This window comes from Tachypleus tridentatus, chromosome 4 (genome assembly GCF_004210375.1).
Source record: "Tachypleus tridentatus isolate NWPU-2018 chromosome 4, ASM421037v1, whole genome shotgun sequence".
Lineage (NCBI taxonomy): Eukaryota > Metazoa > Arthropoda > Merostomata > Xiphosura > Limulidae > Tachypleus > Tachypleus tridentatus.
Window position 1 is genome coordinate 27,662,420 of NC_134828.1, and position 12,273 is coordinate 27,674,692.

Genomic DNA, 12,273 nt, shown 5'->3' on the forward strand with positions numbered 1-12,273 from the left:
GGCCTGTGTACAGAGTTTAAAACAACGTCCCCAAGGCTTGAAAAAAGCCTCAGTATAGAGTCCAAAACAACTTCTGTGTCAATAATATCTAGCCAGTTTGAAGGTGTAAATAATAAAAATCGAGCATCAAAATGCATATATGGCTACTAACTCACTCCCATCACTAAGAAGTTAAAGAGGAAAAAATTCTTTATAGCTTCCAGGCAATTAGCAAAAGTCTCTGGGAAACAAGTAAAACAAGAACAGCTTTATATCTTTAGAACCTGCTTAAGGAAGTATTAACACAAAGACACAACTTTCTTCCACAATACATCAATCAGAGCATGTACAACATACAATAAAACAGGTTTCTAGCCACTGCCACAAAATTTAACACCATTTATTCTCATGCTACTGGCCTCTAAACCTAAATAAAAGTGCATATCATTCACATACAAGCAAAATACACTCATTCTATAAAACCAAAAACAAAAATTATATTAATCAATATTTTTACAGACAAATCAGTAGGAACAGTAACTATAACAGATCATAGGTGTGAATTTATAATGCTATCTTCACAGAAGAAAATCCACATAGCTTCACAAATTAGGAAATTAATAAAACTGAGCTGCACAAAATAAACAAATATAAAATTTGGAGAAATACAGTTTATATCATGTACAACATGTATAGTTTTCTTTATGATTGGTAACACATCCAATTATTCAGTTCTTTTTTATATTTATCATCCTGATCACATGCAGCAATTCATCATAAACAAATACTACCATATTGAGTGGTGTAAGGTAAACCAAAACAGTCACACAGAGTGGTGTAAGGTAAACCAAAAAAGTCACATAGAGCAGTTTAATGTAAACCAAAACAGTCACATGGAGGGGTTTAATGTAAATCAAAACAGTCACATGGAGTGGTTTAATGTAAACCAAAACAGTCACACAAAGTGGTTTAATGTAAACCAAAACAGTCACACAGAGTGGTTTAACGTGAACCAAAACAGTCACACAGAGTGGTTTAACGTGAACCAAAACAGTCACACAGAGTGGTTTAACGTGAACCAAAACAGTCACACAGAGTGGTTTAACGTGAACCAAAACAGTCACACAGAGTGGTTTAACGTGAACCAAAACAGTCACACAGAGTGGTTTAACATAAACCAAAACAGTCACACAGAGTGGTTTAACATAAACCAAAACAGTCACACAGAGTGGTTTAACGTAAACTAAAACAGTCACACAGCACAATATGATGTAAACTAAAACAACAGGTGTGATTTAATGTTAACCAAAACAGTCACACAGAACAATTTAACATAAACCAAACCATTCACACAAAATGGTTTAACATAAACCAAAACAGTCACACAAAACAGTTTAACGTAAACCAAAACAGTCACACAGAACGGTTTAACGTAAACCAAAACAGTCACACAGAACGGTTTAACGTGAACCAAAACAGTCACACAGAGGGGTTTAATGTAAATCAAAAGAGTCACATGGAGTGGTTTAATGTAAACCAAAACAGTCACACAAAGTGGTTTAATGTAAACCAAAACAGTCACACAAAGTGGTTTAATGTGAACCAAAAGAGTCACACAGAGTGGTTTAACGTGAACCAAAACAGTCACACAGAGTAATTTAACGTGAACCAAAACAGTCACACAGAGTGGTTTAACGTGAACCAAAACAGTCACACAGTGTGGTTTAACGTGAACCCAAACAGTCACAGAGTGGTTTAACGTGAACCCAAACAGTCACAGAGTGGTTTAACGTGAACCAAAACAGTCACACAGAGTGGTTTAACGTGAACCAAAACAGTCACACAGAGTGGTTTAACGTGAACCAAAACAGTCACACAGAGTGGTTTAACGTGAACCAAAACAGTCACACAGAGTGGTTTAACGTGAACCAAAACAGTCACACAGAGTGGTTTAACGTGAACCAAAACAGTCACATGGAGGGGTTTAATGTAAATCAAAAGAGTCACATGGAGTGGTTTAATGTAAACCAAAACAGTCACACAAAGTGGTTTAATGTAAACCAAAACAGTCACACAAAGTGGTTTAATGTAAACCAAAAGAGTCACACAAAGTGGTTTAACGTGAACCAAAAGAGTCACACAGAGTGGTTTAACGTGAACCAAAACAGTCACACAGAGTAATTTAACGTGAACCAAAACAGTCACACAGAGTGGTTTAAACTAAAACAACAGGAGTGATTTAATGTGAACAGAACAATTTAACATAAACAAAACAGTCACACACACAAAACAGTGTGGTTTAACGTGAACCCAAACAGTCACACAGAGTGGTTTAACGTGAACCAAAACAGTCACACAGTGTGGTTTAACGTGAACCCAAACAGTCACAGAGTGGTTTAACGTGAACCAAAACAGTCACACAGAGTGGTTTAATATAAACCAAAACAGTCACACAGGACAATATGATGTCAGTTAAAACAACTAAACAGAGAGGTTTAATATACACCAAAACAGTCACACAGAATGGTTTAACGTAAACCAAAACAGTCACACAGTGGTTTAATGTAAACCAAAACAGTCACACAGTGGTTTAATGTAAACCAAAACAGTCACACAGAGTGGTTTAAAGTAAACCAAAACAGCCACACAGGACAATATGATGTCAGCTAAAACAACTGCACAGAGAGGTTTAATGTAAACCAAAACACTCACACAGAGTGGTTTAATGTAAACCAAACCAGCCACACAGGACAATATGATGTGAGCTAAAACAACTACAAGAGTGATTTAATGTAAACCAAAAGAGTCACAAAGAGCAGTTTAATGTAAACCAAAACACTCATAGTGTTTGAATGCAAACCAAAACAGTCACACAGAGTTGTTTAATGTAAACCTAAACAGTCACACACAGCATTTTAATGTAAACCAAAAAGTGTAGTTTCATATAAACCAAAACAACCACATTGTGTTATTTCATGTAAACCAGAAAAATGGGGCACTTTCATGTAAACTAAGACAGCCTCACTATGTAGTTTTGTGTAAACCCAAACAACCACACGGAGTAATTTAATATAAATTAAAACAGCCACACTCAGTAATTCCATGTAAATAAAAACAACTAAACAGAGTAGTTTTACATATTTCAAAACAACCACACAGAGTAGTTTAATGTAAACCAGCCACACTGTGTGGTTTCGTGTAAACCTAAACAACTGCATAGAGTAATTCAATATAAACCATAAACAGCACTTTCATGCGAACGAAAACACCCACAAGAATAGTTTAACGTGAACTGAAATAGCCTTAAGGAACAGGTTCATGTAAACCAAAATATCCAAACAGTTTCATCTAAGCGAAAACAATCATACAGAACAGTTTCATGTAAGCGAAAACAGCCATACAGAGTAGTTTAACGTAAAGCAAAACAACCACACGGAATAGTTTGATGTAAAATAAAACAGACAAACAGGGCAGTTTCATGTAAACTATGCCGAGAATATATATATACTTTACATTTTCTATTGAAGTACACTTAGTCTTATACTCTTACGATTTAAAGCATTTTTTCTTCCAAATTCTAGTAACTAACACACAAGAAAGAACGTTCAAGCATCTGTTATGTTAAATACAAAAATATCACGGATAGCATTTCTGTGAAATGTGGTATATATACAGCTTTTAATTTCTGAAACGGTCGAAAGACGCACTAACGTTGTGCAACTAGGTGTCGGAAAAAGTAACTTATAGCCAATAACTACAACGCGCATATAATATGTATATTATTAACTACACTTGTACATTGTTCCTAAAAATACCTTCTCAAAATATTTAAAACCATGTAATATCAATACCTTGTAAAGCCTAGTAATACTGCTACCCATCAGTCACCAAATGTTGTTGTCTTCTGAATTAAACTTTTAAAGTTACAAGGAAAACAACAACCACTTTCATACGATATTCTGTACTGCACGAATAAGTCTACAGGAAGCCAGAGTACACATGCACCTAAAGAACAATAGCCTGGAAACTATTCACTGTTTCGTTTTACTAGTGACAACAGACCTACTTTAGTCATAATTATGAGGCATTGCCAGCAAGTGAATAAATGTCCTTCAACTGGAAAGTACTTATTCTATTTTTTCATTGTATGTTCTAACTATCCGTTATTAAGTACCGTATATACATCACTGTTCTTCTTAACAAATTACTACAAAATATCGCAATATGTACAGTTAATTAATATTACCTAATTTCAGTTTTCACATACGATAATTCTCAGTCACCTCTGTAACACCATCACTCTCTCCTTTTTACTCACTCCATTCGGTCGCTGCTGTAAATCATCAGAGCGAACGTTGTATAATATGTCTCGGTACAGCTGTACCTAAAACATTGAACAGCACAAAGAAATGCGCCCTCTATAATAATATTATGATAATACAAACTTTTATTGATGTTAATGCTATAAGATTATAAACCTTACTTCAACGAGGAAATATTGCATAAAGGAGACTTTTTCTTTTTTAAATGTTGTAAACTCAAAAAAATGACAATATTGTCTAAAAGTATTTTATGTAGAAATTAGCATTGTCTCAAATTATATTTATAAATATAATTTTCCATATCTTGTATAAATGTATTAGGTTTTCTGGTAACTTTGTCTTCGTCTTGATGACATATGTGAAACCTCCAAGCTCATTTCATGCTAAAAGTCAACAGTTTTTTTTTGTTTTTTTTTTAGAAGTTCAGCTCACAACAGTTACAAACATAAGATGAGTTAATAAGCTTCTGGCTTATAAAGCATAAAACGAACAGTGATTGCTACAATGTCCAGTGTCATGTTCAACTGTTTCTCAACGATTCCCGACTTCTAATACAACTCCAATAGTCCCAGATTTTCAAACTTTAACGGTGCTTAAAGCCTTGACTAATTACAGTTAATTATATTCAGCCAAAATCTTCTTTTTGTATTTATAAAGTAAAAAACAAAAATATGTGGAGGTTTAGAAGCAATAGCATACATCAGGAATAGGAGATCAAAGCTAATAAAAGATAACGATTGTTGTCTCTCTTATAATTTTAATTTACATCATTTATAAACTTGCAAACATGTGATGGTGCTAGGCCTAAGTATACTAAGCAATTGCTTAGGTCCTGACTCATAGAGATATTTTTGTCACCAGAACATTGACCTTTGTTTTAGTATTGCACTCATTTTAGAAAAAAAAAAAATCAGTCTAAAACCACATTATTGGTGTATCTTCAAAATTGCGGCAGTAAGACACTCGTACTCATTCTAATGGTTTATGATTATACACCAGTATCCAATACTGAAATTTCTGTTGTAACAAATTTCTAACAAGAACATCTAACAAAAACTTTGAACAAGCTTAGATTTTTCATGAACCACCCACTTAAATTAAGTAGAAACTGAGTGTTAAGACTATTTTCAAGCAAATAAAAGCCACAAAATGTACTAGAGTGGAATAGAGTAATTTCTTTATTCATTCTGGTATATATTTCATAAAACTAGAAATGATTTTGAAGTGTTAGGGAAAGTCAGTCTTTGTTGTAATGCTTTTAGGGTCGAAGGATTCTTTTTCACAATCATAATGGTAGACGCTGTTGACTAGCTGCCATCCTAGGAAAGAAGCTCACGTTAAAAGAAATGGAAATGGCTATAAGTTATTCTGTGTGTTTGTTTAAAAAATGTTGTAACTCATCGTTAAATTTCATCATAACAGTATTTAGTAATGTCAAAGAAAAATATCAGATTCTTATATTTTGACAAAAGGTATTCAACGCCCTCTGTTCTAGGCGGTTACAAATGGTCGTGGCTCCAGCTACGCTAATGTTTCTCTCTAGAGTCTGGCCTAACACTTAAAAATCAAGGACAGCTAGACAGATGAGTTAGTTCTTTTGTAGCTTTTTCTGCGAATATCCGAACAATTGGAATTTTGTTATTAGTAGAAGAAGAAAAAATAAAGGTCTTTGGCGAAGAAATTTCTGTTGTTAGGTTCACTACGCAGTTATTTAGTTTAAAACACCATAACAATTATTCATTTACATTGTTATATCATGTGATGTTTTACTCACTTTATAACGATCACAAGAAATTAGAACCAGCATTACCAGGTGGTTAAGGCACTCGACTCGTAATCCGAGGGTCGCGGGTTCGAATCCCCGTCACACCCAATATGTTTGCCCATTCAGCCGTGGGAGCGTTATAATGTGTATGTCAATCCCACTATTCATTGGTAAAAGAATAGCCCAAGAGTTGGCGGTAGGTGGTGATGACTAGCTGCCTTTCCTCTGGTCTTACACTGCTAAATTAGGGACGGCTAGCGCAGGTAGCCCTCGTGTAGCTATGCGCGAAATTCAAAAACAAACAGTAACTTTTGATACGGAAGCATAACGTTTTGCTTATTAGTAACTTTAACTTCATTTTTATTTAAATCATATAATAAATATTACAACATGAAACCGAGAAATATTCGCTGATTTCCTTTAGTTGTTAAACTTGCATTAGTTGACGATTCTTTCCACATTTCTAATTTTTTGAAATATTATTTACATTCTCAGCAAAAGTTAAGCATATTTGTTTATTTTTCTAATGGAGATTTATGGTAAATTATAGCTCAATAAACTAATGGATTATAATAACAAAATGTTCATAGCATAAATCTTTTAATGTGTTGTTTTGAATTAAGCACAAAACTACACAATGGGCTACCTTTGATCTGCCCACCACGGGCACCCAGTGGTTAGCGTTGTAAGTCCGCAGACATACCGCGGAGCCACTGCGGGACATCTGATAAGAAACTTCTTTCATAGAATGATTTCGTTATATATATAGCAATTGGAACTTTCAACATTCTACCGCTAGTTATCCTTTACAAGTCTGACATTTTAAATTGCAACAGTAAGTTCACATCTTATAACTATATTCATTGTCGTAAAATATGTGATTTGTCAGAGAGAAAGCGTTACTTAAATTCAATATTTTTAGAAGCACTTAAAAAATCAAATGTTTGCTCCATTCAACTGAGGCAACGTAGAAGGTACACTACACTTGGAGGCAAAATACCACTGTAACATCAAGCGACGTGAGCACACTTTACTCACGAAACTTTTATATGTATGAATCCTTCAAGCTAAAGCAGACAACGCCCTTCTCTATTGGGGAAGTGAGTAATTAGGAGCATACACTGCACAGAATCAGAGGAGATTTGGTAGTTATTAAATAATCAAAGCAGAAGACGTGTATATGTGCTCAATGTGATAAGAAAAGATCTCGTAAACAGCATATTTTTCTTTTGCCAAGAGAGGTTAGTATTAATGGTGCCGTAGGGAAACAATACGAGGCCAGATAACGAGAAAATGATGACGTAAATTTTAAGCTCAAACAATTGTATGGCCACCGTATGATTATAGCATCCAATAAAATAAGAGGGGAGAGAGAAAAAAAATAAAAACCAAGGCGCACTGACAGTAATAAAATTAATGGGAACGCCCCTTGTAACGTTTTTTATATACGAAATAGACGTATAATATCTATTTTAATCAAATTATTAAAATATAAAAATGTATAGCTCAAGAAGATATTGAAGACAACAGAAATTACTCTTTGGGTTATAAGATCCGCTGCAATAGTTTAAATTCGGGTTTCGATGCTTGCACTATGAGGTTGTTCGATAATTTGAAGATTCACCATCACAAAAACACTTGGATTTCACCTTTTGTTGTTTGTGGTTCCACTTTTTTATCATGCAGCCTTTATTAGTTTTGTTGTTGTTGTTTTTTACAGTTAACCCGTTGTGTAGCTTTGCGCTTAACAACAAACAAACCAAACATGCTCGTCCTTTCAGCCGTGGTGACGTTATAATGTTACGGTCAATCCCACTATTCTTTGGTAAAAGAGTAGCTTAATAGTTACCGGTGGGTAGTATATGAACTAGCTGCCTTCCCTCTAGTCTTAAACTGCTAAATTAGGAACAGCTAGCGCAGATAGCCTCGTGTATATATTTTTTTGTTAAAGGTCCATAGAAGTTAGTTCAGTTTCTTTAGAACCCAAATGACAAGATGAATTATTTCTTCTCTCCTCTGTTATTTCAATACAATCAGTGTAAATTCACTTACGTCACCCCTTTGGTTACCACAGTTATATCCAGAGTTTTAAATAATTATTTTTACGTCAAAATCGCACAGGTAGATTCAGTTACTTTGGAACACCTTTTGACAAAACAAATTATTATCCTATATCTCTGTTATTACAATAAAAACTATAACACTTTCAAATAAATAAATTGCCCGTTATGGCTAAATTGACAATGACGTAGTCTAACGTAACTTGTTTTACTTTTATTTTCATTATCTTTCTTCCTTCCTTTCTATATCTCCACGCATTTATAAACATAGATATAAATAACACTAGATTGGAAGTCACGCAATTTTCGACATGCAAAAGTAGCCACCATTGCTACGTGTTGAACTTTCAAAGCATGCCAGTTGAACTGACAATGACAAGGCGATCTCGCCTTACAACTTATGACCGTTTTACATCTAATCTAGACGTTCGGATGATTTTATTATTTGATTTTAATAAAATTGTCAAGCCAAGATGATCTACACCTGATTTAAACTTAGAAATTAGTGCAAAAATCGTTCAAAAAACACATATATCTGACCTGTAATATAAAGAATGCACTGGATTTTAGCCTAGAGGGAAATCTTAAGCTGGAAATATGTTTTGTTTTGTTTTTTCCAGTGTTTCTAATGTGCCACAGAAAAATATATTTCTCAAATACTGTTGTTTATGGACAAGAAATGAGGCATCATGTCTTTTCTGGATGGTGCGGTGAAGAAAATGTTGTTGTTTTTTTTCATGTATCTGCACCTCGAAACATTCAACGTTTAAAATTGAAGTTGATATAACTAATTAAGAAATGTTATGATAAAAATATAACAAAACTCATTCACATTTTTTGAGAATTTGTGCCAACAGTTGATACAAATGTTTGAAATATAAATATATGTATATATTTATGTGTGTATATATATATATATATATGTACAACATGAAGTCCAGAAGAAGTAACATAAATCACTAAACTTACTTAATCAGTGTTGCATTACATATATTGCCAACGCTAAAATCAGGTGTTCAGTTCCTCTCGTTGGGTTCAGCAGATGGACCGATGTAGCTTTGCTATAAAAAAACACACATAAATACATATATTGTACTAGACCGAAGACAGTATATTTAGAAATGTTTATCTTTCAAAGACTCCCATTTCGTTTCTTATCGGTCCTCCGCTGGGACAGCGGTAAGTCTACGGATTTGCAACGCTATAATCAGGGGCTCGATTCCCATCGATGGACTCAGCAAATAGCCCGATGTGACTTTGTTATAAGAAAACACACAAACTCCCTTTCTTATCGAGTTACGTCGGAATGTTCATGTTTTCCTCTCTCTTCGTTTACTATTTGACATTTTTGGACTTGAGCCCCTTCCCGACAAATGGTCTCAGCAAAGTTTTATAATTACAAGTTTAAAGTGTAAGAAGAAAAAATGACTGCAAACCTTCGATTTGTACTGTAGTTTAACTCATGAACATAACCAGTTTCTTATTGTATGGGGCCGGCATGGCCAAGCGTGTTAAGGCGTGCGACTCGTAATCTGAGTGTCGCGAGTTCGCATCCCCGTCGCGCCAAACATGTTCGCCCTTTCAGCCGTGGGAGCGTTATAATGTGACGGTCAATCCCACTATTCGTTGGTAAAAGAGTAGCCCAAGAGTTGACGGTGGGTGGTGATGACTAGCTGCCTTTCCTCTAGTCTTACACTGCTAAATTAGGGACGACCGGGTTTCGATACCCGTAGTGGGCACAGCACAGATAGCCCATTGTGTATCTTTGTGCCTAATTGAAAAACAACAACAACTTCTTATTGTAAAAAGTAAAAAAAAAAAGAATTCCTCAGGATATTAAAAATTTATTATCTTGGTGAAACCCAGTTTAAAATATACCACTAATATTGTGTAATTAGAGCAAAATTTATTAGACAAAATGTTAAAATTTCTCTCATTAGAACAGTAGCTTTCACGATCAGCCTGTCATTAAGACCAAATATCATTCTCCATAGTGGGATTCACCTTTGAATGTCAGTGCAACAAAGCCAGGTTGCTTAATTATGCTAAACATTTTATTTTACATTCAAATCATATACTACCAGTGCAGCACAAGAAGACATGCGCAGATTAAAGTATCAAAATAGCATTTACATTTGATCTGATACAATTAACTGAAGCTGACTTCAGAGAAATCTAACAAGTCATGAAATTACAAATAAAGTTGTAAGTTTTATTGCTGTAAGAACCTGTGTGTCTTTCTCTACGATATACATACCTAAGTTTTCCTGCCTAGTTCAATACAGCTCGTAATGTTCCTTTTTAACTTGTTTAAATATACAATTGTGCATTAATTTTAGTCTAATAGTATTTATAATAGCAAATTAGAGAATTAAAATCGAAATAAAATTTTCCTTCAATACCTTTTTTTTCTTCAGAAAATGACCATCTGGGTAATCTAAATGGAAGAAGTAATTTCACAAATCTTACAAACATGATTAAATAGAGAAATACCTAGGATATTAGCCTGACTTTTCCAACTCAGTACACTACACTACAGTGTATTAGTTTCAAGAAAGCTGCGGAACATTTATCTGCAATACAATCAAAATTTTTGACCAATAAATGTACAATTCATAATTATATGTTAGCCAGATTCTGCTCTTTCACATGAAGAGCATGCAAATACACAATACACAATCAGCAATGTGTAAAACATTTATACATCTAATACACAATCAGCAATGTGTAAAACATTTATACATCTAATACACAATCGGCAATGTGTAAAACATTTATACATCTGATACACAATCAGCAATGTGTAAAACATGTATACATCTAATACACTTAACTGATATTTCACAAATAGCGCAGACAGCCCTCGTGTAGCTTTTCGCGAAATTAAAAAAACAACAACAAAAAACAAATTTCACAAATACATAATAATTAAATGTAACAAAATAGTAAGTCATGTACATGTATACTGTAACAAAATTGAGCTCACTCTGTCAGAAGCACTCTTCTATATGCATATCATAGTTACATTAATGTGGTTTTGTTGTTGTTAAAGCAAAAAAAATATTTTGGCTCACTTGTACTGCATACTAATCATTTAGCATAATGACGCAAACGGCTCAAGGATTTTGGATTAGAAGGGACCACCTGCAAAACTTTGATATATCGTGTAATTCTGACATTGAGTGTATTGACAGTGTTAAATCTATATTTGAATTTTTCCCCGGATAAGTAATAACGTCATTAACCAGACTAGGCTTGTCTTAAGCCATACAAATTTTCCTCCTTAGTCCATTAAGCGGAGTGATATGTTTAATAAAAGTGTACCTTGAAATTCAGTGATAACATCAAGAGTCTGTTTGTCTTTTAATTTCTCGCAAAGCTACACGTGGGCTATCTGTGCTAGCCGTCCCTAATTTAGCAGTGTAAGACTAGAGGGAAGGCAGCTAGTCATCACCACCCACCGCCAACTCTTGGGCTACTCTTTTACCAACGAATAGTTGGATTGGCCGAAATATTATAACGCCCCAACGGCTGAAAGGGTGAGCATGTTTGGTTTGATTCGAACCCGCGACTTTCAGATGACAAGTCGAACGCCTTAACTACCTGGCCATGCTGGGCCGTAATCTCAAAAATGAAGGTACACAATGTATAAACTGCACAAGTAGGCAACATTAGTAATTCTTGACATATACGAGTGCTTTATTATCAGCATTTCACATCAAAAACAGTCAACCTGTCATTCCGAGTTGTGCAGGCAAAATGCTTTTCAAAAGAGACTCGCACATATGCTTCAAAACTGCGTATATATAAACATCCATGCCAGTTCGACGTCGCCACCATTTCCACTACGATGTCACACACTGTAATTTAGTATATTATAGACAAAAGAAAGGTTTAAATTAATTATGGAATATAACACTCTTCGTCTTCGACTCTTGGTTGGCCCGGCATGGCCAATCGTGTTAAGGCTTGTGACTCGTAATGTGAGTCACACAGTAATGCGGAATCGCATCCTCGTCACACCAAACATGCTCGCCTTTTCAGCCGTGGGGGCGTTATAATGTAACGGTCAATCCCACTATTCGTTGGTAAAAGAGTAGCCCAAAAGTTAGCGGTGGGTGGTGATGACTAGCTGCCTTCCCTCTAG

At 34.8% G+C, this 12,273-nt stretch overlaps 1 protein-coding gene across 4 annotated transcripts in view; it reads right to left on the reverse strand.

Moving 5' to 3' along the window:
* LOC143248740 (phospholipid-transporting ATPase ABCA1-like) overlaps nucleotides 1-4,358 on the reverse strand; it is a 75,382-nt gene extending 71,024 nt beyond the window's left edge. For 2 of the 4 annotated variants that reach the window (XM_076497418.1, XM_076497415.1), the window contains exon 1: nucleotides 4,263-4,302. In XM_076497418.1, the coding sequence (XP_076353533.1) occupies nucleotides 4,263-4,276 (14 nt within the window). In that variant the 5' untranslated portion in view covers nucleotides 4,277-4,302. Of the gene's footprint in view, nucleotides 1-3,830; nucleotides 3,987-4,225 lie in introns of those variants that run through there. The other 2 variants (XM_076497416.1, XM_076497417.1) reach the window with 2 other exon arrangements.
* Between the last annotated feature and the right edge of the window lie 7,915 nt (nucleotides 4,359-12,273).